General features: G+C 48.2%; 1 protein-coding gene across 3 annotated transcripts in view; it reads right to left on the reverse strand.

Annotated features, from left to right (window-relative positions):
- Positions 1-4,806: 4,806 nt before the first annotated feature.
- MAP4 (microtubule associated protein 4) overlaps positions 4,807-27,500 on the reverse strand; it is a 62,571-nt gene continuing 39,877 nt past the window's right edge. For all 3 annotated transcript variants that reach the window (XM_083380064.1, XM_083380065.1, XM_083380066.1), the window contains exons 3-5: positions 16,975-17,250; positions 9,882-9,950; positions 4,807-4,978 (exon numbers count right to left, since the gene is read on the reverse strand). In XM_083380064.1, the coding sequence (XP_083236190.1) occupies positions 4,971-4,978; positions 9,882-9,950; positions 16,975-17,221 (324 nt within the window). In that variant the 5' untranslated portion in view covers positions 17,222-17,250 and the 3' untranslated portion in view covers positions 4,807-4,970. The remainder of the gene's footprint in view (positions 4,979-9,881; positions 9,951-16,974; positions 17,251-27,500) is intronic.

Consider the following 27,500-nt stretch of genomic DNA (forward strand, 5'->3'; position numbering starts at 1 on the left):
CCGAGGGCTGAGGAACACCCTTCTGCTCTGTGACTTGGTGTGAAGAACCTCAAGAGGTGCGCCAGCCGCTGGTTGCTAAGGAGAAGCCTCCTTGCCTTATGACAAGGTAAGACCAAAGAATAGGACCCAAACTCAGAAGACAATGGCAAATAAAAGCAGTAATTATTCGCATCAAGACTCGAGCCAAATTGGGTCGGCTTGGGGAATCTCCTGAGGTAGCTTCTCCATTAGCAGGTCCAGAGTCTTAACCTGAGAAGAAGACCACATCCAGGAGACACTCGAATGTTCAACCTCGAGGTGCTTCTGAATGCAGCTAAAAATTCTGCAAGGTCTACATCCATGTGAGCATCCCTAACCCATGAAACAGGAGAAGAAAGACCGTGATGATCCTTCAAGAAGGACCATGAGGTCCTACTTCAAAAGCTTCTGGGCCTGATTGTTCACCAATGTCCTATCTCAAAGCTTCTGAATCTGTTTTTCCACCAATGTCCTAGCTCCAAAAGCTTCTCGATCTGTTTTCCACAAACTTTCTACCTCAAAAGCTTCTGGGATCTCTTTTCCACAAATGTTCTACCTCAAAAGCGTCTGGATCTCTTTTCCACAATGCCCTACCTCAAAAGTTTCTGAATCTGTTTTCTACCTCAAAAGCTTCTGGATCTCTTTTCCATCAATGTCCTACCTCAAAAGCTTCTGGGTCTTTTTCCTCCAATGTCTTTCCTCAAAAGCTTCTGGGTCTATTCTCTACCAATGTCTTACACCAAAAACATCTGGATCTCTTTTCCATCAATGTCCTACCTCAAAAGCTTCTGGGTCTTTTTCCTCCAATGTCTTTCCTCAAAAGCTTCTAGATCTATTCTCTACCAATGTCTTACACCAAAAACATCTGGATCTTTTTCCACCAATGTCCTACCTCAAAAGCTTCTGGATCTCTTTTCCACCAATGTTTTACCTCAAAAAGATCTGGGTCTTTTTCCACCAATGTCCTACCTCAAAAGCTTCTGGATCTCTTTTCCACAAATGTTCTACCTCAAAAGCTTCTGGATCTCTTTTCCACCAATGTTTTACCTCAAAAAGATCTGGGTCTTTTTCCACCAATGTCCTACCTCAAAAGCTTCTGGATCTCTTTTCCACAAATGTTCTACCTCAAAAGCTTCTGGATCTCTTTTCCACCAATGTTTTACCTCAAAAAGATCTGGGTCTTTTTCCACCAATGTCCTACCTCAAAAGCTTCTGGATCTCTTTTCCACAACTGTTCTACCTCAAAAGCGTCTGGATCTCTTTTCCACCAATGTTTTACCTCAAAAAGATCTGGGTCTTTTCCCACCAATGTCCTACCTCAAAAGCTTCTGGATCTGTTTTCCACAAACTTTCTACCTCAAAAGCTTCTGGATCTCTTTTCCACCAATGTTTTACTTCAAAAAGATCTGGGTCTTTTTCCACCAATGTCCTACCTCAAAAGCTTCTGGATCTGTTTTCCACAAACTTTCTACCTCAAAAGCTTCTGGATCTGTTTTCCACAAACTTTCTACCTCAAAAGCTTCTGGATCTCTTTCCCCTCAATGTGCTACCTCAAAAGTTTTTGGCCCGATTGTCTACCAATGTTCTACCTCAAGAGTTCCTGGGCCTGGCTGTCCTACCTCAGAAGCTTCCGGGTCACCCAGGACCGAGAAGCTACCAGAAAGCAGTTCTCCAACGGAATCAAGATGGAAGGGCAATTTTGGCAGCTAAAGATCAAGCACAAAGTCTCCCTCGGTGCGAAATTTCTTTGGGTCTAAACGTCAATTGCCTTCGGCTCAGAATTTGGTCTCACTTTAAACTGCATTTCAGAGCCAGGATGGAATGGACGCCTCAGGGGGGTAAAAAAGACTCTCGCTCCGGGACATGCGGAGCAGCTTAATGGAAGATGCATCTCTGCGGAAGCCTGGTCTCCTGGCCTACATAGTTCATCCCAAACGTGGGTATGGGAGGGGAGGGCTTCCTTTGCGGGACCGACTTGACAACCCACCAGCTTCGTCGGCAACGCCGACAAATTTCCCCCACCTTCGGCCGTTCGGGTCTTGGGCGAGCTCCCTACCAGCTTAGGACGGGGGACTCAACCGCGCGCGGGGACTCGAACCGACACCCTTTTTCGAGCCAGCGGTGGAAATCAGCAAGAACCGGGTTATACAAAATATATGATTTTTAGATAAGATTAAATTAGATTAGATAGATTAAAGATGATAGATAGATAGATGGATAGATAGATAGATAGATAGATATAGATAGATAGATATAGATAGATAGATAGATAGATAGATAGATATAGATAGATAGACAGACAGACAGACATAGACTGACTGACTAGATAACAGCAGTGATAGACAGATATAGACAGACTGACTGACTAGATACCAGTAGTGATAGATAGTTAGATAGACAGACAGACAGAATGACTGACTAGTTATCAGTAGTGATAGATACAGATAGATAGATAGGTAGACAGACAGACAGACAGAATGATTGACTGACTGAATGAATGAATACCGGTAGTGATAGATAGACAGACTGACTACCGAGAGAGAGAGAGAGAGAGAGAGAGAGAGAGAGAGAGAGAGAGAGAGAGAGACAGAGACAGAGACAGAGACAGAGACAGAGAGAGAGATTGAGAGAGAGAGAGAGAGAGAGAGAGAAAGAGATAAGATAGATAGATAGATAGATAGATAGATAGATAGATAGATAGATAGATAGGCAGGCAGGCAGACAGAGGATAGAGATAGATAGATAGATAGATAGATAGATAGATAGATAGATAGATAGATAGATAGATAGATAGATAGATAGATAGATAGAAAGATAGATAAGACGATAGACAGATATAGATGATAGGATAGATAGTTAAGATAAAGATAGATAACAATAGATAGAAAGATAGATAATTAGATAGATTAGATTAGATAGATAGATAGATAGATCGATAGATAGATAGATAGATAGATAGGACAGACAGATATATAAGAATCATATATTTTCTAAAAAGGAGAGCCAAGAATTCCAAATTTAGGACTCAGAACAAAATGTTGTTCGGGCTATTTCCGGCCGTCGAGTTTGACAGCCGGCGAAATCACAAGCGACAAGCTAAAAACCTGGAGGTGGGGCATTGTGGGAGGGAGAGGGGGGGCGGGTGGTGTCAGAAGCCCTCCGTGCTCTCGTCTGTCAGGTGCTCTCGTCTGTCAGATCGTCATTTCATTAGCCGCTCTGACAGGTCCGACGTCTCCTTCCTTCCCTCGCCCTTTCCTTTCCTTTTCCCTCCCTTCCGAGCTAATCTCGCCCCGCTTTGATTTTTTGTGACAAGCCAAAAGGAGAGAGGGAGGAAAAAAAAAAGAGAGAATTTGCAAACGGGAGACAGCAGCGGCGCCAGGATCCCGGAAAGATGGAGAGGAAGGGGAAGGGGAGAAAAAAAAAAGGCTTTCGAGCCGCGTTAAAATTGCACAAAGGCCTTCGGCTCAGATGAGGAGAGGACGTCGAAGGTCCGAGGCGAACCGTGGTGGGTTTAAAAACCAAAACCCCAAAAAACCCACAAACAGTCGGAAGGATGATTGGCATCTCCTGGGGACAGCCACCTCTGGACGTGTCGGGCTTCTTTCCAAATCTTAAATCTTGGGAAATCAGAGAGTTTTGATTGGGGTCCCTAGGCTGGAGGGGTCGGACCCACCTTTTTTTTCTTTTGTTTAAAAAAAGGGGTCCCTCAAATCTGAAGGTGAGACGGATGGAGAAGAGGCGGCGTAGGGCTAACCAAGGGGAGACCGAGGCCAAGGGAGGGGGAAAAAAAAGGGGGACGGAAAGAGGGATGGTCTGCGGACGGAGAGAAGCGAAAGCGGGGTGGTCGAGGAAATTAAAAAGGGAGGACGGGAGAAAGAAAAAAGAAAAGAAAGGAGGGCGGGCGGGCGGGGAGGAGGAGAAACGAGAAAGCCGAGACGCAGCTCGGGAATCTTCGACGGGCCCGCGAGGACGACTACGGAGGGGAGGGAGGGAAGGAGATAAAGAGAGGAAGGGATGAAGGGAAAAAGGAGGTAGAGAGGAAGGAAGGAAGGAGACAGAAGGGGAGGGAGAGAGGAAGGAAGGAGATAGAACAGAGGAAGGAAGGAAGGAAGGAAGGAAGGAAGGAAGGAAGGAAGGAAGGAAGGAAGGAAGGAAAGAAAGAAAGAAGATAGGAAGGGAGGGAGGGAGGAGACAGAAGGGGAGGGAGAGAGGAAGGAAGGAGATAAAGCAGAGGAAGGAAGGAGATAGGGAGGGAGGAAGGAAAGGAGATAGGAAGGAAGGAAGGAAGGAAGGAAGGAAGGAAGGAAGGAAAGGAGGGAGGAAGGAGACAGAAGGGGAGGGAGAGAGGAAGGAAGGAGTTAGAGCAGAGGAAGGGAGGAGATAGGGAGGGAGGAAGGAAAGGAGATAGGAAGGAAGGAAGGAAGCAGACAGAATGGGAGAGAGGGAGAAAGGAAGACAAGAGGGGGAAGAGGAGAGAGGAGGAAGGGGAGGAAGAGGAGAAAGGAGAGAGGAAATGGAGAAGGAAATGAGCAGAAGAAAGAGGAGGATGGAGGGAGGAAGGGAGAAGTAGAAAGAGGAGGCGGGGAGGGAGGAGCAGGAAGAGGAGGGCGTCAGAGGCGGCGGAAGAGGAGAAAGGAGAGACGACGAGGAGGAGGAAAGACGAGGAAGGCGGGAAGAGGGAGAGAAAGAAGAGGAGAAGGAAAGAAGGAAGAAGAAGAGGAAGAGAGGAAGAAGAAGGAGGCGGGAAGGAGAGGGGAAGCTGACGGCACACCGCCGATCTACCCTCTTCGTTCTTCAGCCCCGCAACCTCCAGGCAGGCCCAAGGAAGAGCTCTTGAAAAGGCAGAGGACTAGTAGCTTTTAAAGTGCAATGACGGGGAGCAAAGCACACGAGGTGGTCTCGGGTGGAGAGCAGCCCTCCCCCCCCCTCCGGGGTGAGGGGGTGGTGGGATTCTAGGTTTCTAGGAAGGAAACGAGAAAAGAGAGGGAGGAAGAGGAGAGGGGGAAGAGGGGGAAGGCGACAGGAGACAGGGAAAGGACAATAAAAGCAGTCAGTGGTTAGTAAACGTGAGCACGGCGGAGGCGAGGAGCGAGCGAGCGAGCAAGCGAGCAGAGCGTCAGCCAGCCAAAGAGAAGCAGGGAGGGACGGGCGTTCCCGAGACGGCGGCCCGAGCTGGTCGTCGGAAAGGGGAGCAGCCAATCAGCTGCAAGGGAAGCGATCGTGGCGATGGGTCTGCCTTCACCACCACCACCACCGCCGTCCCCGGGACCACCAGCGGGGTTAGGGTGACCGGGATTAGTCGATTCCCAAGGAACTGGCTGGGATTCGTCGAGTCAATTCCCTTCAAATTGGCGGGAATTATAGTCAATTCCCAACAAATTTGGCTGGGATTACTCGAGTCAATTCCCTACAAAGTGGCTGGGATTAATCGAGTCAATTCCTACAAATTGGCTGGGATTAGTTGAGTCAATTCCCTACAAATTGGCTGGGATTACTCGAGTCAATTCCCTACAAAGTGGCTGGGATTAATCGAGTCAATTCCTACAAATTGGCTGGGATTAGTTGAGTCAATTCCCTACAAATTGGCTGGGATTACTCGAGTCAATTCCCTACAAAGTGGCTGGGATTAGTCGAGTCAATTCCCTACAAATTGGCTGGGATTAGTCGAGTCAATTCCCTACAAATTGGCTGGGATTAGTCGAGTCAATTCCCTACAAAGTGGCTGGGATTAGTCGAGTCAATTCCCTACAAATTGGCGGGAATTATAGTCAATTCCCTACAAATTGGCTGGGATTAATTAAATCAATTCTCAACATGCTGGGATTAGTCGAATCAATTCCCTACAAATTGGCTGGCATTTAGTCAAGTCAATTCCCAAAAAACTGGCTGGAATTATAGTCAATTCCCAACAAATTGTATTGTCTTCAATTCCCAACAAATTTGGCTGGGATTACTCTAGTCAATTCCGTACAGAGTGGCTGGTATTAATCGAGTCAATTCCTACAAATTGGCTGGGATTAGTCGAGTCAATTCCCAACATGCTGGAATTAGTCGAGTCAATTCCCAACATGAAGGGATTAGTTGAGTCAATTCCCTACAAATTGGCTGGGATTTGAGTCAATTCCCAACCTGCTAGGATTAGTCGAGTCAATTTCCTACAAATTGGCTGGAATTCGAGTCAATTCCAACATGCTGGGATTAGTCAAGTCAATTCCCAACATGCTGGGATTAGTCGAGTCAATTCCCTACAAATTGGCTGAGATTAGTCGAGTCAATTCCCAACAAATTGGCTAGTACTGGTGCAGTCAATTCCCAACAAATTGTATTGTATTCAATTCCCCACAAATTGGCTGGGATTAGTCTAGTCCAGACATGTCAAACTCGTGACGTCACATGACGTCGTGCGACGTATCGGAACTTTTTCCCATTGCCGGCAATGGGATGGGCGCGGTTTCTCCGTGACGCTCCGGCCCGCGGGCCGGCAGTTTGACACCCCTGGTCTAGTCAATTCCCTACAAAGTGGCTGGGATTAGCATAGTCAATTTCCAACATGCTGGGATTAATTTATTCAATTCCCAACAAACTGGCTCCGATTAGCCTAGTCAATTTCCAATGAACTGGCTGGGATTGTCCTAGTCAATTCCCTGCAAACTGGCTGGGATTAGTCTAGTCAATTCCCAGCGAACTGGCTGGGATTCTTGGAATAGTCAATTCCCAACAAACTGGCTGGGATTAGACTAGTCAATTCCCAACAAACTGGCAGAGGGAGGGATACAAGCAAAGCTCTGAATATCTGCTTGGATTTTTAACAATCGTGGTTACTGAATTGTCACAGACATCGGAGGAAGAGCGACGTTAGGCTAGGGTAGAAAAAAAAAGTCTGAAGTATAGTAGCCTGTTGTCCAACTCACGTTTGATTGGATTTTGGGAGCAACCCTTGGCTTCAACCACACCTGCTCCGGGAAGACTCCTGGCTGATGGTGGCCTTTGCCCCTCCCAAAGGGCAACGACAGTGGAGTGTGTTCTGGGCTTGATAACGCAACAGTCTGAACAGCTCAATGATCAGAAGATCACCGTGTCCAGCAGATCCATAAACCAGGAATCTAATGCTCTGTGTGTGTGTGTGTGTGTGTGGGTGTGTGTGTGTGTGTGTGTGTGTGTGTGTCAAACTCTTGTTAAGGACTTTCTGGGTTCCAAGCAAAGCCGTTGTAGACCTCTTTTCCACTGCGGGAAAGCTTCTCGGGTGTCCCGCCCGGCAACCCCAAAGCAGCAATGGCCCAGACCAACCTCACATTGCGACACGACACAGAGACGATCACGATACACACATCACAACGCCGAGACCCAGAAGACAAAGATAGGAGACTCTTCCCCGGGGGGGGCTCACTCGCGCGAGCAACGGGGGCCGTCCCACAAAGCCATCCCCTCTTTTCCTCCTCCCCTCCCTACGGAACACCAACCCGGAAAGTTTGAGGAACTCTGCTGGAGAATGTCCTGAAAGCTGAAAGCCAGCCAAGACCTTCCCGTATGCTTCATCCATCCATCCATCCATCCATCCTTTCTTCTCATCAACCTCCTGCTCTCCTTCCTTCTGTTCATCTGTCCTTCTCTCCCTCCCTCCCATCTCCTTCCTTCCTTCCATCCTCTCTCCCTCCCACCCACTTTCCTTCCTTTCTTCCATCCTCCCTCCCATCTCCTTCCTTCCTCCCATCTTCTCCCTCCCTCCCATTTTTCCTTCCTTCCAATCCTTCTCCTTCCTTCCTTCCATCCTCCCATCTTCTTCCTTTGTTCTCTCCTCCTTCCTTCCTTCCCTCCCATCTCCTTCCTTCCTTCCATCCTCTCCCTCCCTCCCATTTTTCCTTCCTTCCAATCCTTCTCCTTCCTTCCTTCCTTCCTTCCTTCCTTCCTTCCTTCCTTCCTTCCTTCCTTCCTTCCTTCCTTCCCTCCCTCCATCTCTCCCTCCCTCTCAGGCTGAGCAACAGAAATTGCAGGCTTCCCGGCGGTCGCAAGTCAAGGACTACGAGGGCTTCCTCCAAGGCGTATCTCCCTTCCCACTTCCCAACTGTCTCGCTTCCCACTCGATCACAGGAATTGTGGGCCCAACTCTCGTCGTTGAGGACTAGCTGCAAGCATCTAAAACCCACCCAGTTGTTTTCATTTGGGTTGGGGTTTTTTGGCAAATCTGTCGGGAGAAGCTTTCTCCAAAAGCCGGTTTACAAAGCCGGTTTAAGATCCCGTCAGATGGGTCCATCGAGTTGAAAAAAAAAAATCCCTCGTCGCCTTACAACCCAGAGCAGCGTTCGCTAATTCCCGGAGTAAAATCGGTCCCTAAGAAGAAAATCCTCTGCAAAACGGAAAGGAACGGAAAAGACTAAGCCGTCGCTATTTTTAAATTAATCCGTCGCAAAAAAACATAATAATAATAATAAAAAGAATGGGGTCAGCTCCAAACCGGCTTTAAACCGGGATGGTTGGAAGAAAAGGCGACGTCACAAGAGATGGTGCAAAAAAAACAAAACAAAAAACCTCCTGAAAATATGGAATTGTTCTTGTCCTGCCCCCCTGCCCCTCCGTCTCCTGCCAAAAGTCAACGTTTTGACTCAGGGATTTGAGGATGGGGACAATTTCCAAAAAGGAGGGAAGGGAAAAAAAAGGATTTTTCCCCCATTTGTTTATTTTTTTATTTCTTTACCCTAGCCAACTTTGAGTGGACATCAAATCCCAACCCACTGTGGAGTGCACTTCGACTCCCAGAATTCCCGAGCGAAAATTGAGTGGAATTCCCTAACAAAAATTGAGTGGACCAACTCCCAGAATACCCTAGCAAAAATGGAGTGGATTTCGACTCCCAGAATTCCCAAGCAAAAATTGAGTGGAATTCAACTCCCAGAATTCCCTAGCAAACACTGAGTGAACTTCATTTCCCAGAATTCCCTAGCAAACATTGAGTGAATTTCATTTCCCAGAATTCCCTAGACAACACTGAGTGGACTTCATTTCCCAGAATTCCCTAGGCAACACTGAGTGGACTTCGACTCCCAGAATTCCCTAGCAAAAATTGAGTGGACTTCATTTCCCAGAATTCCCTAGACAACACTGAGTGGACTTCATTTCCCAGAATTCCGTAGGCAATACTGAGTGGACTTCGATTCCCAGAATTCCCTAGCAAAAATTGAGTGGACTTCACTTCCCAGAATTCCCTAGCCAACACTGAGTGGACTTTTGACTCCCAGAATTATCTAGCCAACATTATGGACTTCATTTCCCAGAATTCTTTGGTCAACACTGAATGGACTTCAGCTCCCAGAATTCCCTAGCCGACACTGAGTGGACTTCAACCACCAGAATGCATCAGCCAGCATGCTGGGAGTTGGAGTCCACACACCTTAAAAGTGGCCAAACTGGAGAAATGTTGGTTTCGAATCCTTGCCTTCTTCGCTTCTCCATCAAAGGAAAAGGTCCTGAGGAATTCTGGGACTTGATGTCCATTCTTCCCAGCAAGAGAGTGCTGGGAATTGAAGTCCACACAGACACAGACACACACAGCCCTTAAGACTGGTCGAGGCTCCCGGGTCAAACCTCAGGACGTTTTCACACAAACGCCCGAGACGGAACCCCGTAATCTTTGAAGGACGTCAACCTTGAAGGACGTCAACCTGGGTTTCCATCAGACTCCGGCCAAAAGCTCCATTTTTGTGGCCGAAGGACAAAGGGGACCGGAGGTTAAGACGGACGGGTCAGGCTTCCCGGCTTCTGCTCCACGCACACAACACGTCAAACACACACATACACAGGCCTCAGCAACGACATGCACATGAGGAAGCGGCTATGGAGCGGATGGAGAACGTCAACCCAAGCCTTACCTGGTCTGCTGCCTTCAAGTCCGTGATCTCCATTCTCCACCACGGTTGCTGGTCCGGTTGCGGAAGGACCTAGAAGAGAGACCTCCACATTAGTTGGAGACGAGCTGAAGGGCCACCCTTCTTCTCGGACGGTCCCCCGACGGCCATCTTCCTCCTGCGGGAGGGCCTGTCAATCATCTGCCTAAATCGACCCCGCTGAATCTTATTGACATAATCTTCCGGAGGAGATTCAGCATCCGTTCTGCAGGCAGTCCTCGCTTTTACGACCGCAACGGAGCCCAAAGTTTCCGTCACTCAGGGAGCTTCGCCCCGTTTTGACGATGTTCCTTGGCGGCCGCGGCTAAGTGAAGCCCTGCCCTCTTTGAGTTAGGAACACGGTCGTAAAACGAATCGGGCATCCCCCCCCACCAAAACTGAGTTAGGAACACGGTCGTAAAATGAATCGGGCATTCCCCCCCCACCCACCCCAACTGTCTTTCCTCCTCCGCAGGTCACGAGACAGGATATAAGAGAATCCCGGGAGGCTGCAGCCGTTGTAAATACGAGTCCGAATTTGGATCCTGGGGAAGAGGCGGCGAAGGGTGGAAAATGGGTCATCGGTCGCTTTTCCCCTCCGCCGCCCAGGGCCGTCGCAGCTGCGAACGGACGCTAAGCGAACCGTCGCAAAGGCGAGGAGTCCCTGAGAAACTTTGCTAAAGGCAACTTAAGGAGGAGGAGGAGGAGGAGAACCCGAAATTAAAGAGTTTTGGTGATGGCCTGTAGGATTTTAAGCATCCCGCGTCCGTTCCCCCCCCCTTCGGTGTGGCCATCTGGGTTAGTTCTCTGTGTCGTCTTGGTTTAATGCTGGGTTTTTTTTTTGCCAAGGTTTCCTTTTTCAGAGGAGGAGGAGGAGGAAGCACAGACTGTGGGGTCCCTGGTGCTCTCTGAGCTGGGTGGTTTCCTTGGAGACATTTCATGACCCAACTAGGGAACGTCATCAGGGCTGGAAGGAAGGAAGGAAGGAAGGAAGGAAGGAAGGAAGGAAGGAAGGAAGGAGGAGGAAGAGCAAGGACAGATTTTGTCTTTTCTCCCCCTTTGCCAGACTGGCGGCTTTATGTATCTCTGCGATAAGCTCCCCAGAAGTGTGGGTCTTCCAAGGTGCCGTTGTGTAACCCCCTTCAAAGAAAACCCAAGAAACACATCCGGAAGACGACAAAGGGGTTGTCAACGGCGCTCCAAGGCTCCCGTTTTTCCCCTTTTTTGGGGTCTTCCCGTCGCCGGGCCGATCCGGCGTTGACAACCTCCCTGGCTGGCTTGCAAAATTTGTTGGGGTTTTTTTTTTTTATACAATCGATCGGATTGATGTGGGTTTTTTCCTCGCACGGCTCTCCAGCATTGGATTTTGATCTTTTCCATCACGACACACACACACACACGCATATAGACACACACACACACACACACACACACACACACAAGAGGCTTAACCGAGTTCAGCCAGCAGCTTTTGCGACGCGGCGGGTGGCATCCCGGTTTGGCCTAATCCTCTTAGTGGGTCCATTACGTAATCCTGGGCGGGGGTGGGTGGGAAGGAGGGATTTGAAGGTTGTGCAGGCGGAACTTTCCGTGGCCTTCGGCTCGTTCAGAAGACCCAGATGACCTAAATCCGGGGGGTTTCCGCACAGTGACGGTGTGGACGATGGTTGCGGTGGTGCCGAAGATTGAACACAATCAGAAGGGGAGTGACTGGATTCGAGCAAATTTGTTTCAAGGGGAAGCACTGATGATGGTACCTACTTGGGTCATGAAACGTCTGCAAGGAAACCGCCCAGCTCAGAGAGCATTTGACTCCCAGAATGCCCCAGCCGGCATGCTTTTAAAATGGGAGGACTTCCACTCCCAGAATCCCCCAGCCAGGCTTTAAGGGGTGTGTGGATTCCAAGTCCCAGAATCCCCCAGCCGGCCTCCTTTGAGAGGGGTGGACTTCAACTCCCAGAATCCCCCAGCCGGCATGCTTTAAGAGGGGAGGATTTCCACTCCCAGAATCCCGCAGCCGGCATCCTTTGAGAGGGGAGGACTTCCACTCCCAGAATCCCGCAGCCGGCGTCCTTTGAGAGGGGAGGACTTACACTCCCAGAATCCCCCAGCCGGCATGCTCTTAAGAGGGGAGGATTTCCACTCCCAGAATCTCCGAGCCGGGAAGCTTTAAGAGGGGAGGACTTCCACTCCCAGAATCCCACAGGCAGTATCCTTTGAGGGGAGGACTTCAACTCCCAGAATCCCCCAGCTGGGAAGCTTTAAGAGGGGAGGACTTCCACTCCCAGAATCCCCCAGGCAGTATCCTTTGAGGGGAGGACTTCCACTCCCAGAATCCCCCAGCTGGCATCCTTTGAGAGGGGAGGACTTCCACTCCCAGAATCCCCCATCCAGATCACTTTAAGAGGGGAGGACTTCCACTCCCAGAATCCCCCAGCCGGCATGCTTTAAGAGGGGAGGACTTCAACTCCCAGAATCCCCCAGCCGGCATGCTTTAAGAGGGGAGGACTTCCACTCCCAGAATCCCCCAGCCGGCCTGCTTTAAGAGGGGAGGACTTCCACTCCCAGAATCCCCCATCCAGATCACTTTAAGAGGGGAGGACTTCCACTCCCAGAATCCCCCAGCCGGCATGCTTTAAGAGGGGAGGACTTCAACTCCCAGAATCCCCCAGCCGGCATGCTTTAAGAGGGGAGGACTTCCACTCCCAGAATCCCCCAGCCGGCCTGCTTTAAGAGTCATAAATGTGAAAAACAATCAAAAGTTACTTTCTCAAGACCATGACTTCAAATGGTATTAAATGAATTGCTGTGGTTTTATGATTTCCTTTCATTTTTAAGCCAGTTTGTGTTTTAACATTTGACGTTGAGATAGTACCCAAAAATAAAATAAACATATTATATTATACTATATTATATATTATATTATATTACATTAAATAATAAAATAATAAAATAAAATAAAATAAAAAATTATAGCAACGGATGGAAACTAATCAAGGAGAGAAGCAACCTAGGAGAAACTTCCTGACAGTGACAACAATTAACCAGTGGAACTCCTTGCCACCAGAAGCGGTGAATGCTCCAACACTGGAAGTTTTCAAGAAGAGACTGGACAGCCATTTTGTCTGAAATGGTGTAAGGTTTCCTGCCTGAGCAGGGGGTTGGACTAGATGACCTCCAAGGTCCCTTCCAACATTATTATTATTATTATTATTATTATTATTATTATTATTATTATTGACAGCCATTTGCCTGAAATGGTCTAGGGTTTCCTGCCTGAGCAGGGGGTTGGACTAGATGACCTCCAAGGTCCCTTCCAACTTTATTATTATTTTTATTGTTGTTGTTGTTGTTTTGTTGTTATATTAAATAATAATAAAGTAAAATAAAATAAATTCAAAGAAAATAAGATAAGATAAGATAAGATAAGAAATATCCTAAAATTAAATTATATTAAATAATAAAAAATAAAATAAGAAAAACAATAATAAAAAATAAAAAGTAAATTCGAAGAAAATAAAATGACATATAATGAAATTAAATCATAAAATATATTAAATAATATTAAATAATAAAAACAATGATAAAAAATATAGTAAAATAAATTTGAACAAAATAAAATAAAATAAGGTACCGTATAATAAAATTAAATTATGAAATCCAATTCTATTAAATCATAAAATTAAAAAATAAATAAAATAAAATAATAAAATAGTAAGGTATCATATAATAAAACGAAAACATAAAATCCAATTCTACTAAATGATAAGATTAAAAAACGAACAATAAAATGAAATCGAATAAAATAAAACAAAACAGATATATAACAAAATGAAATCATAAAATCCAATGCAATTAAATCATAAAACTATAAAACAAACAATCAAATCAAATCAAATCAAATCAAACAAAACGAGACAGCCATTTGCCTGAAATGGTATAGGGTTTCCTGCCTGAGCAGGGGGTTGGACTAGATGACCTCCAAGGTCCCTTCCAACTTTATATTATTATTATTATTATTATTATTATTATTATTATTATTATTATTATTATTATTTATTATTATTATTATTAATTTGTTGTATTTATTTATTTGTTTTATATACCGTCCTTCTCCCGGAGGACTCAGGATACATAATAAAATGAAATCATAAAATCCAAGGCAATTAAACCGTAAAATTAAATCGGAAAAAAAACAATGATGAAAAATAAAATTAAAAAAACGCTGTCTATATCTATAATAAAATAAATCCAAATAAAATGCAAAGAACAAAATCGCAGGGTCTCGGGTCACGAAATGAACTGGATAAGAAAATTCAAGGACATTAAAATAATAACACGAAACCGTAAATAATAATAATCAAAACAAAACAAAACAAAAGGCCCTGGGGGGAAAAAAGCCGGGCAAAGCAATTATCGCCTCTAATATTCCGAAAAGCATTCCGAGTTCCCGGAGCGGAACTAAACACAGCCTCGCCTGGCCGCTGAAGCGCTGCTTCGCTAAATTACCGCGCTATTATACCTTATGAAAGGAAAGAGGAAAGAGAGGAGCCAGCGAGATAATTACACGCCCGTGGAAATAAAAATTTATTTCGTTTTTTTTTTCCCCTCTCCTCCCGAAGCTGAGGAGACGGCGCCTCCAGATGGAGGGAAGGCAGGCCTGCGTCCAAATCGAACGGGGTGGGGGGAAAAAAAACAACAAATTAATCGTAATAATCATCTAGGATTTCGAGGGGTTTTCAAAAGCCATCAGATCGCCGGCCGAAGCCGAAGCGATTCGTCCGGGGGCAGGAGAGGTCTCCGCGCCAAAAAGGCTTTCGCCATCCCACGTCCCTCTTGAACCGTCCCGAGGAAATCAGATAGACTGCGACGGTAGGTAAGGGAGGGGGGAGAGAACGGATTCAGGGCAATCCAGAAATCAAAACAAATATGGGTGTGTGTGTGTGTTTGTGTGTGCGGGTGGGTGGGTGGGTGGGTGGATGGATGGATAGATAGATAGATAGATAGATAGATAGATAGATAGATAGATAGATGATAGATAGATAGACAGATATAGAGATAGATAGATATAGAGATAGATAGATATAGATAGATATAGATAGATAGATATAGATAGATAAATATAGAGATAGAGATAGATATAGAGATAGATAGAGATAGATAGAGATAGATAAATATAGAGATAGAGAGATAGAGAGATAGATATAGAGATATAGATAGATAGATAGATATAGATAGATAAATATAGAGATAGAGAGATAGATATAGAGATAGATAGATAGATAGATATAGATAGATTAGATTATGTCCCATTTAAAAGCCTAACAGCCCACGGATAAAAGCTGTTTTTCAGCCTGTTGGTACGGCTGGCTATATTCCTGTATCTCCTACTGCAGCGTTTCCCAACCTTAGGAACTTGAAGATGCGTGGACTTCAACTCCCAGAATTCCCCAGCCAGCTATGCTGGCTGGGGAATTCTGGGAGTTGAAGTCCACGCATCTTCCTAAGGTTGGGAAACGCTGTCCTACTGGATGGTAGGAGAGTAAAGAGATACCGTCCAGGGTGTGAGTCATCCCTGAGAATCTTCTCTCCCTCCCCCCCCTCCATGGCGAGGTTACCTCTGAGCATATTAAGAGAGCAGCGCTCTCCAAAGGCAAAAAGCAGCATGGGGGGAGGGAGGCAGGGCAGGATGGGTGGGCAGTAGAGGAGGACAACACCCGCCTTGGCTGGGGTTTCCAGATCCCTCCAAAGGCACAACCTCTGCCTCTCCAGATGGAGGACTACAACTCCCGGCACCCTTTGCCACGACTCGTGCTTCCTAGGGAGGTTGGGAGTGATAGTTCAGATAGATAGATAAATATAGAGATAGAGAGGTAGATATAGATATAGAGATAGATAGATAGATAGATAGATAGATAGATAGATAGATAAATATAGAGATAGAGAGATAGATATAGAGATAGATAGATATAGAGATAGATAGAGATAGATAAATATATATAGATAGATATAGAGATAGATAGATATAGAGATAGAGATAGATAGATAGATAGATAAATATATATAGAGATACATATAGAGATAGATAGATATAGAGATAGAGATAGATAGAGATAGATAGATATAGAGACAGATAGATAGATAGATATAGAGATAGATATAGATAAATATAGATAGATAGATATAGAGACAAATATAGATAGATATAGATAGATACATAGATATAGATAGATAAATATAGAGATAAATATAGATAGATAGATATAGATAGATACATAAGATAGACAGATATAGAGATAGATAGATAGATAGATAGATAGATAGATAGATAGAGACATGTATATCTCACACACCCCCTCCTCCTCCTCCTTCCTTCTCTTCTAGTCTAACACTAACATTTAGGGTAGAAAACAAACAAAAAAAAACAACAACGGAGGATCTTACATTTCAACTTACGGCCGAATCCTAAGAAGGAGAGAGTTGGAAAGGGCCTTGGAGGTCATGTAATCCAACCCCCCCGCCGCCTCTGCCATTTCCTTTACTGACCGTTCCAACTTCGACAAGCCCACTGAAAAATAAGGGACTTGGGACCAGTTCTTTCCCATTTACGACGGTTGCGGTCGTCGTCGTAGGAGTTGGAAGGGACCTTGGAGGTCATCTAGACCAACCCCTCGCTCAGGCAGGAAAGCTTACCTGTCCCATGTCAGACAAATGGCTGTCCGGTCTCTTCTTAAAAACTGAACCGCTGGAGCGAGACAGTTAGCGACTGGGGCAAGTGAGGTCGTAAAACGGGGCTGAGCTCCCCGATTAGCAGACAACGGGGGGGGAAACACCTCGTTTTTGCCGAACGACTGACTCAGTTAACCACTGCCAGAGATTCGCTTAACGACCAAAAAACGGTCGTAAGTTGAGGCAAAACTCCTGCTTTGCAACGGAAACCAGGGGGGGAGGGGCCCTCAATTTTGGTCATTAAGTCGAGGACAACTGCTAGACTCAGGCCGTCGAGACGGGAACCTGACTTCTCGTTCCGTTCCCGACGTCAACCCTCGTCCCGCTTTACGCCCGACCCGACACTCACGCTCCCGAGAAAGGTTCTCGGCCCGCGGTTTGGCTTTCGCCTCCTGGTTCTCGGCCTTCGGACCGCCGTTGCCGTCGTCGTCCAGGAGCGGGACGTAATCCGTCTTGCCCACCTTCTCGCCGATCACATCGTCAAACTTCTCGGCTTCCAGGGTGGCCATGAAATCCCGCTTCACCTCCTCCTCGATTTGTGGCGGGGGCTCGCTCAGCGCGTCGGCCAGGCTGAGGTTCTGCTCCATGTCCGCCATGCCGCCACGCCCTTCCCGACGTTAAAACACTGGGAACAGAGAGAGGAAGGGTGGGGGGAAGAACGAGAAGGATGTCAAGCGTCTTTCTTTATCGACCGCCAAAATCGGTGTTCAAAATTTACGTTATGATTAAAGGAAAAGTAGGTTTTCGGGCGCAAAAAGAACAGATACACACGTCAATTAAACTGGTCTATTGCTCAAAGCCTTTGCACAGGAAGCTTTCAACTAAACAGGTTTATTGCCGAAAGCCTGCACACGGGAAGCTTTCAACTAAACTGGTTTATTGCAGGCAGCCCGCGCACAGGAAGCTTTCAACTAAACTGGTTTATTGCCGAAACACTGCGCGTGGGAAGCTTTCAACTAAACTGGTTTATTGCTGAAAGACTGCGCACGGAAAGCTTTCAACTGGTTTATTACCGAAAGCGTGCACACAGGAAGCTTTCATTGCTGAAAGCCTGTGCATGGGAAACTTGCAACTAAACCAGTTTATTGCCGAAAGCCTGTGCCCAGGAAGCTTTCAACTAAACCGGTTTATTGCCGAAAGCCTGCACATGGGAAGCTTTCAACTAAACTGGTTTATTGCTGAAAGCCTATGCAGAGGAAGCTTTCAACTAAACTGGTTTATCGCTGAAAGACTAGGGGCGGGAAGCTTTCAACTGGTTTATTGCCGAAAGCCTGGACACAGGAAGCTTTCAATTAAACTGGTTTATTGCCGAAAGCCTGTGCTTGGGAAACTTTCAATTAAACTGGTTTATTGGCGAAAGCCTGTGCACGGGAAGCTTTCAACTAAACTGGTTTATTGGCGAAACCTGCGCACGGGAAGCTTTCAACTAAACTGGTTTATTGGCGAAACCTGCGCACGGGAAGCTTTCAACTAAACTGATTTATTGCTGAAAGCCTATGCACAGGAAGCTTTCAACTAAACTGGTTTATTGGCGAAACCTGCGCACGGGAAGCTTTCAACTAAACCGGTTTATTGCCGAAAGCCTGTGCACGGGAAGCTTTCAACTAAACCGGTTTATTGCCGAAAGCCTGTGCACGGGAACCTTGCAACTAAACTGGTTAATTGCTGAAAGCTTGTGCACGGGAACCTTGCAACTAAACCGGATTACTGCCGAACGCCTTTGCAAAGGAAGCTTTCAACTAAACTGGTTTATTGGCGAAACCTGCGCACAGGAAACTTTCAACTAAACTGGTTTATTGCCGAAAGCCTATGCACAGGAAGCTTTCAACTATAGTTAAATAACGCTCAACTATAGTTAAATAACGCTCAAGAGGACTCTCAAAGAGAGTTGGATTTAGTTCCCTCGTGGCTACGTAAGGATTCAAGGGCAAGGCCTCTTTGAACTCGTGACCCTGGGTGCTGCTAGTCCTCCCACCGCAGAATTCTCCTAATCTTTTTTCAGGGCCCACTACAGGTGACCCTGAAACTACCACCGCTCCATTTAGCCATCGTTCAAAGTTACAACAGCCCCGAAAAAAGGGACTAACAACCGGTCCTTGCACTTACTACCAAGCTCAGAAGGTACCAAGGACCCAACACAGTCTTTCTCCTCCTCTTCCACGTAAACTACCCCGCCCCGCCCCCCTGCCCCTTCTAGCACTGATATTATCTAGTTAGGTAATGGAAAGTCTTCAAGGAAACCACCAAGCTCAGAGAGTACAAAGGACTACGTAGTCTTCCTCCTCCTCCTCCTCCTCTCTCCAACCCCCTCTCACGTCTAGCACTGATGATGTTTCTCTAGTTGGATCACGAAATGTCTGGAAGGAAAGCACGCAGCTCGGGGTCCTTCCTTCCTTCCTTCCTTCCTTCCTTCCTTCCTTCCTTCCTTCCTTCCTTCCTTCCTTCCTTCCTTCCTCCTCCTCCCTCCTTCTAGCCCTGATGACGTTCCCTAGTTGGGTCACAAAATGTCTGCAAGGAAACCACCCAGCTCAGAGATCACCAAGGACCGACACAGTCGTCGTCGTCGTCCTCCTACCTCCTTCTAGCCCTGATAATGTTCCCCAGTTGGGTCATGAAACGTCTCCAAGGAAACCACCAATCTCAGAGAGGACCAAAGACCCCACAGTCATCGTCCTCCTCCTCCTCCTCCTCCTCCTCCTCCTCCTCCTCCCTTCTAGCCCTGATGACATTCCCTAGTTGGGTCACGAGACGTCTGCAAGGAAACCACCCAGTTCAGAGAGCACCAGGGACCCCACAGTCCTTCCTCTTCCTCCTCCTCCTCCTCCTCTAGCACTGATATTGTTCTGTAGTTGGGTCATGAGACGTCTGCAAGGAAACCCCCCAGCTCAGAGAGCACCAGGGACCCCACAGCCCTTCCTCCTCCTCCTCCCTTCTAGCCCTGATGACGTTCCCTAGTTGGGTCACGAGACGTCTGCAAGGAAACCATGCAGTTCAGAGAGCACCAAGGACCCACACAGTAGTAGTCGTCATCGTCGTCCTCCTCCTCCCTCCTTCTAGCCCTGATGACGTTCCCCAGTTGGGTCATGAAACGTCTGCAAGATAACCACCAATCTCAGAGAGGACCAAGGACCCCACAGTCCTTCTTCCTCCTCCTCCCTTCTAGCACTGATGACGTTCCCTAGTTGGGTCACGAGACGTCTGCAAAGAAACCAGCCAGCTCAGAGAGCACCAGGGACCCCACAGTCCTTCCTCCTCCTCCTCCTCCCTCCTAGCACAGACGATGTTTCTCGTTTGGTCATAAAACGTTGGCAAGAAAACCACTCAAGGTCAGAGAGCACCGAGGACCCTCCTCCTCTTTCTGCTGCTGCTCCTCCTCCTCCTCCTCTTCACAACCCCCCCCACCCTTCTAACACAGACGATGTTCCGTACTTCGGTCCTCCGACGTCTCCTACAATCCTCCCCCCCCGCAACTCCAAAACACTGAGGACCCCAGTCATTCCACCTCCTCCTCCTCCCCTTCCTCCCTCTCTTCCTCCGCTTTGTCTTCCTCCTATTCCCCCCCCCCCCGCTTTCTATCCCCAGTTCGGTCACGAGACGTCCGCGAGAACACCCCCACCCCCACCCTAAGTTCTGAGAGCACCAGGGACCCCCACAGTCGTTCTTAATCCTTCTTCTTTTTTCTCTACCTGCCCCTTCTCTTCTCCGTCGTCCTCTTCCGCCACCACCCCTCCCTCCCTTCTCGCCCTGATGATGTTCCTTCGTTCGGTCACGCGACGTCCGCAAGAACGCCTCCCCTCCCCAAGTTCTGAGATCACCAGGGGAACACCCCCCCACACACACACACACAGTAGTTCAGCCCCGAGCAGAAAAGCTTCGGTCCCGAGGAAAGAGAGCAAGCAGTACGTTTTCCACGAGGCCCGGAGGAGCCGCGACGTCGAAGCAAGCAGGGCGAGAGAAGCCGGGATAAACACCCGGAACGGAAAGAGGAGAACCAAGGAGACGAGGTCCCCGAGGTCTTCGCGGCTCCCGGAGGGGGAAAGAAGCGAGCGGCACGGCAACGCCGAGGCAGGCTTGGCGGGGTAGGGGTGGAAAAACAACCAAACAAAATAGCAGAACCTCGAATCCAGAACTCCTCGCTCCGGAGAGGGCGGACAACCCCGTCGCACGAGGGTGGAAGGTGGGTCTGACCGAGGCGTGCGTCGGTTTCGAAAGATCGGCACGGTCGCCAGGCGGCGCTGGATCGGCTCACGGTCCCAAAGGTCGTTTTTCACCGAAGGAGTGAGTCGGAAGGGACCTCGGAGGTCCTCTAGCCCGACCCCCTGCTCAAGCGGGAGACCCTTACGGAATCATTTAGAAGGACAGTGTCGGAAGGGATCTCGGAGGTCATCTAGTCCAGCCCCCTGTTCGGGCAGGAAACCCTTACAGAATCATAGAATGACAGAGTTGGAAGGGACTTTGGAGGTCATCTAGTCCAGCCCCCTGCTCAGGCAGGAGACCTTTCCAGAATCATAGAATGACAGACTTGGAAGGGATCTTGGAGGTCATCCAGTCGAACCCCCTTCTCAGGCAGGAAACCCCTACAGAATCATAGAAGACTTCGAAGGCACCTTGAAGGTCATCCAGTCCAACCCCCTGCTCAGGCAGGAAACCCTTACAGAATCATAGAAGAACAGACTTGGAAGGGACCTTGGAGGTCATCTAGTCCAGCCCCCTGCTCAGGCAGGAGACCCTTACTGAATCATAGGACAGAGTTGGAAGGGACCTTGGAGGTCATCCAGTCCAACCCCCTGCCCAGGCAGGAAACCCTTACAGAATCATATAATGATAGAATTGGAAGGGACCTGGGAGGTCATCCAGTCCAACCCCCTGCTCGGGCAGGAAACCCTTACAGAATCATAGAATAACAGAGTTGGAAGGGCGCTTGGAGGTCATCTAGTCCAGCCCCCTGCTCAGGCAGGAGACCCTTACTGAATCATAGGACAGAGTTGGAAGGGACCTTGGAGGTCATCCAGTCCAACCCCCTGCCCAGGCAGGAAACCCTTACAGAATCATATAATGATAGAATTGGAAGGGACCTGGGAGGTCATCCAGTCCAACCCCCTGCTCGGGCAGGAAACCCTTACAGAATCATAGAATAACAGAGTTGGAAGGGCGCTTGGAGGTCATCTAGTCCAGCCCCCTGCTCAGGCAGGAGACCCTTACTGAATCATAGGACAGAGTTGGAAGGGACCTTGGAGGTCATCCAGTCCAACCCCCTGCTCGGGCAGGAAACCCTTACAGAATCATAGAATAACAGAGTTGGAAGGGCGCTTGGAGGTCATCTAGTCCAGCCCCCTGCTCAGGCAGGAGACCCTTACTGAATCATAGGACAGAGTTGGAAGGGAGCTCGGAGGTCATCCAGTCCAACCCCCTGCTCAGACAGGAGACCCTTACTGAATCATAGAAGGGCAGACTTGGAAGGGACCTTGGAGGTCATCTAGTCCAGCCCCCTGTTCGGGCAGGAAACCCTTACAGAATCATAGGAGGACAGACTTAGAAGGGACCTTGGAGGTCATCCAGTCCAACCCCCTGCTCAAACAGGACAGCCTTCGCTATTTCAGACAAACGATTCACTTAACTACTGCGTGACTAACTTAACGGCAGTGATTCACTTAGCACCCAGCTGACTCACTTCACACCTGCACTGATTCACTTAACGACGAGAGCAAGACATGTCCTCCAAATGCACTGATTCACTTAACAACGGGGCAAGAAATCTCAGGCAACACTCCCTTAAACACTGTTTCGGGCTCCATTGCGGTCATAAGTTGAGGACCTTGCATTTTAAAGCTTCTTTTTAAAAAAAAAACCCCAAAAAAAGCAAATCGGAGAAAAATCATATCCAACTTCCCCTTTTTGAAGCGTCGGAAGGAAGGGAAAATTTTTAGGGGAAAAAAAAGAAAGAAAGAAAAGACAAATAAGGAGGAAATTCGCAAATATAGACGGGAAACTGAGGCCGACTTTCCCATTAGCCCAAATCTGATATTATTGTTTTGCAAATCCATTTTTTAAAAGTATTTTATTTTTTTTGACAGCTGCAATTCCACCTGGATCTCTTGGCAGGCGACGATTGTTCCTTTTTCCGAACAATATTCCGAGTTATTTCCTTTAATTTTTTTCCCCCAGAGGTTTTCCGCTTCCTTTTGGGGGATTATTCATTCAGAGTGTCCCAAAATATCTCGATTTGGGGGGCGACGAACGGCTCTAATCCTGGCTACAAACAAGCCGACATTTCTCCATGTCGGCTTGGAAGGAGATAGACGCAACCCTGGACGTACGATAATTCATTTAGTGACCGTTCAAAGTTATCACGGACTAAAAAAAGCGGCTGTCATTCGTACTTACGACTCCTGGGGTCAAAATTCAGACGCTTGACTCACATTTGTGACGGTCGCGGCGTCCTGGTGGTGGGGGCATCACGTGATCCCCTTTCGCGACCTTCTGACGAGCACAGTCGATGGGGGAAGCCGGATTCGCTTAACGACCGAGTGACTGCAGGGATTCGCTGAGGGGCGATTGACTGAGCAGGGGGTTGGACTAGATGACCTCCCAAGTCCCTTCCACCTCGATCGTTTTGTGATTCTGTAAGGTTCTCCTGCCTCAGCCGGGGGTTGGACTAGATGACCTCCAAGTTCCCTTCCAACTTGATTTATCATCGTTATCATTATTTTTTTGCTCTGTCAACAGAGCAAAACAAATGTCTCACTTAACGACGGACGTTCCGGGCTCAGTTGTAGGGTGGTGAGTGGCAAAACGGCCTGTAGTCCAGACAACCAAGAACTTGATGATGGGTCTGGACAGGTTTCAGAAAACAACAGGCAATAATTTGTGTATTTCCGCTTCAAATAAGAGCCAAAACTTTAAATGCAGGGTTCTGCTCCAAGGAGCTCGGAGGTCATCTAGTCCAGCCCCCTGCTCGAGCAGGAGACCCTTACAGAATCATAGAAGAACAGAGTTGGAGGGGATCTTGGAGGTCATCCATTCCAACCCCCTGCTCAGGCGGGAGACCCTTGCAGAATCATGGAATAACAGGGTTGGAAGGTACCCTGGAGGTCATCCAGTCCAACCCCCTGCTCAAGCAGGAGCCCCTTACAGAATAAGAGCTGGAAGGGACCCTAGAGGTCATCTAGTCCAACCCCCTGCTCAAGCAGGAGCCCCTTACTGAATCATACACTGACAGAGTTGGAAGGGACCTTGGAGGTCATCCAGTCCAACCCCCTGCTCAAGCAGGAGCCCCTTACAGAATAAGAGCTGGAAGGGACCCTAGAGGTCATCTAGTCCAACCCCCTGCTCAAGCAGGAGCCCCTTACTGAATCATACACTGACAGAGTTGGAAGGGACCTTGGAGGTCATCCAGTCCAACCCCCTGCTCAAGCAGGAGCCCCTTACAGAATAAGAGCTGGAAGGGACCCTAGAGGTCATCTAGTCCAACCCCCTGCTCAAGCAGGAGCCCCTTACTGAATCATACACTGACAGAGTTGGAAGGGACCTTGGAGGTCATCCAGTCCAACCCCCTGCTCAAGCAGGAGCCCCTTACAGAATAAGAGCTGGAAGGGACCCTAGAGGTCATCTAGTCCAACCCCCTGCTCAAGCAGGAGCCCCTTACTGAATCATACACTGACAGAGTTGGAAGGGACCTTGGAGGTCATCCAGTCCAACCCCCTGCTCAAGCAGGAGCCCCTTACAGAATAAGAGCTGGAAGGGACCTTAGAGGTCATTTAGTCCAGCCTTCTGGTGAAGCAGGAGCCCCTTACCGAATCACACACTGACAAGAGTTGGAAGGGACCTTGGAGGTCATCTAGTCCATCCCCCTGCTCCAGCAGGAGACCCCCATATCATTCCAGACAAATGCCTGTTCAACAACCACAAATTCCAAGTAGCTCCAGATTCGAATTCTCCCGCCCAAGAAAGAGGAAGCACGGCACGCGATCTGGCCACGCGGGTCGTCCTCGACGTACGTCCATTTCTGTCCTTAAGCGAGGAATTCTGTGAGTTTGGCCCCGTTTTAGGACCTTCCTGGCCAGCGTTGTTCAGCGAATCCTCGCAGATGTTAATCAGCCGCACGGTCGTCAAACGAATCTGTCTTCCCGCTTGGCTTTGTGGGTCCGACGGTCACAAAGGGGAACACCCCGACCGTCATAAATAGGAGCCAGTGACCGTGCGTGTGTGCGTGTGTTTTGTTTGTGTGTGTGTACACGCTGCGACGGTCGCTCAGTGTGCAAAACGATCCCTTTCTTCAAAGCCATTCTAAACCAGTCCTCACTCACTTTTTTCAGTGGCGTTGTGACGTGGGATGGTCGCTAAATAAACCGTCGTAAGTCCGGGACGGCATCCTGTGATTTCCACCGGCAAGAAAACAGCAAGGCGACTTCGCCGGGCTTTTTTTTTCTGCCCACCTCTCCTGTTAATTATAAAGGATCGTTTTCCGGGGAGAAATTCCTAACTGCGCCCAGCCTAAACCTCGCTGAATTTGAGCCTAGCAATTAAAAAGGCCGTCGTTTTATAAGCTGGATGACAGACTGTTATTAAAAAAAAGTGATGATTCAAAATATATATATATATATAATAATAACGGGGTGGAAAAAATGAGTCTCTAATTCTAGTTTCTTGCTTGAATAAACCACACGGCCAAGGAACAAATGTAAGCCCTTAAGGAATCATAGAAGGACAGAGTTGGAAGGGACCTGGGAGGTCATCTAGTCCAACCCCCTGCTCAGGCCGGAGATGCTTACAGAATCATAGAGTATCAGAGTTGGAAGGGACCTTGGAGGTCACCTAATCCAGCCCCGTTCAAGCAGGAGACCCTTACACAATCCTAAGCGGGATAGAGTTGGAAAGGACCTCGGAGGTCATCCAGTCCAAACCCTTGCTCAGGCAGGAGGAGATCCTTACAGAAGCATAGAGTATCAGAGTTGGAAGGGACCTTGGAGGTCATCTAGTCCAACCTTCTGCTCAGGCAGGAGGCGCTTATAGAATAACAGGGTTGGAAAGGGACCCTGGAGGTCATCTAGTCCAACCCTCTGCTCAGGCAGGAGATGCTTACAGAATCATAGAGTATCAGAGTTGGAAGGGACCTTGGAGGTCATCTAGTCCAACCCTCTGCTCAGGCAGGAGATGCTTACAGAATCATAGAGTATCAGAGTTGGAAGGGACCTTGGAGGTCATCTAGTCCAACCCTCAGCTCAGGCAGGAGGCGCTTATAGAATAACAGGGTTGGAAGGGACCTCGGAGGTCATCTAATCCAGCCCCGTTCAAGCAGGAGACCCTTACACAATCCTAAGCGGGATAGAGTTGGAAGGGACCTCGGAGGTCATCCAGTCCAAACCCTTGCTCAGGCAGGAGGAGATCCTTACAGAAGCATAGAGTATCAGAGTTGGAAGGGACCTTGGAGGTCATCTAGTCCAACGCCCTGCTCAGGCTGGAGATGCTTACAGAATCATAGAGTATCAGAGTTGGAAGGGACCTCGGAGGTCATCTAATCCAGCCCCGTTCCAAGCAGGAGACCCTTACACAATCCTAAGCGGGATAGAGTTGGAAGGGACCTCGGAGGTCATCCAGTCCAAACCCTTGCTCAGGCAGGAGGAGATCCTTACAGAATCATAGAGTATCAGAGTTGGAAGGGACCTTGGAGGTCATCTAGTCCAACACCCTGCTCAGGCCGGAGATGCTTACAGAATCATAGAGTATCAGAGTTGGAAGGGACCTCGGAGGTCATCTAATCCAGCCCTGTTCAAGCAGGAGACCCTTACACAATCCTAAGCGGGATAGAGTTGGAAGGGACCTCGGAGGTCATCCAGTCCAAACCCTTGCTCAGGCAGGAGGAGATCCTTACAGAATCATAGAGTATCAGAGTTGGAAGGGACCTTGGAGGTCATCTAGTCCAACCCTCTGCTCGGGCAGGAGGCGCTTATAGAATAACAGGGTTGGAAAGGGACCTTGGAGGTCCTCTAGTCCAACCCTCTGGTCAGGCCGGAGATGCTTACAGAATCATAGAGTATCAGAGTTGGAAGGGACCTCGGAGGTCATCTAGTCCAACCCTCTGCTCGGGCAGGAGGCGCTTATAGAATAACAGGGTTGGAAAGGGACCTTGGAGGTCATCTAGTCCAACCCTCTGCTCAGGCCGGAGATGCTTACAGAATCATAGAGTATCAGAGTTGGGACGGACCTCGGAGGTCATCTAATCCAGCCCCCCTGCTCAAGCAAGAGACCCTTACACAAGCCACCCTGAGTCTTCGGAGAAGGGTGGGATATAAATGGAATAAAAATAAAAATAAATAAAATAAGAGGGACAGAGTTGGAAGGGACCTCGGAGGTCATCCAGTCCAATCCCCTGCTGAAACAGGAGACCTTTACAGAATCGAATTGCACAGCCTGAAAAGAATTCTGGGAGTTGAAGTCCCCCAAATCTTAAATTTCTGGACTTCCACTCCAAGAATTCCCGAGCCACTTTGGCCAGCTAAGGAATTCTGGGAGTCGAAGTTCACAAGCCATAAATTTGTGGCTTTCTTCTCCCTGAATTCCTCAGCCGTCTTGTCAGGCTGAGGAATTCTGGGAGTTGAAGTCCACAAGCTTTAAATTTGTGGCCTTCCACACCCCGAATTCCACAGCAATCTTGTCAGGCTGAGGAATTCTGGGAGTTGAACTCCACAAACCATCAATTTGTGGCTTTCCGCACCCTGAATTCTGCAGCCATCTTGTCAGGCTGAAGAATTCTGGGAGTTGAAGTCCACAAGCCCTAAATTTGTGGCCTTCCACACCCCGAATTCCGCAGCCATCTTGTCAAGCTGAGGAATTCTGGGAGTTGAAGTCCACAACCCCTATATCTGTGGCCTTCCA

This window comes from Vipera ursinii (assembly GCF_947247035.1).
Source record: "Vipera ursinii genome assembly, contig: SUPER_Z_unloc_2, whole genome shotgun sequence".
Taxonomy (NCBI): Eukaryota; Metazoa; Chordata; class Lepidosauria; order Squamata; family Viperidae; genus Vipera; species Vipera ursinii.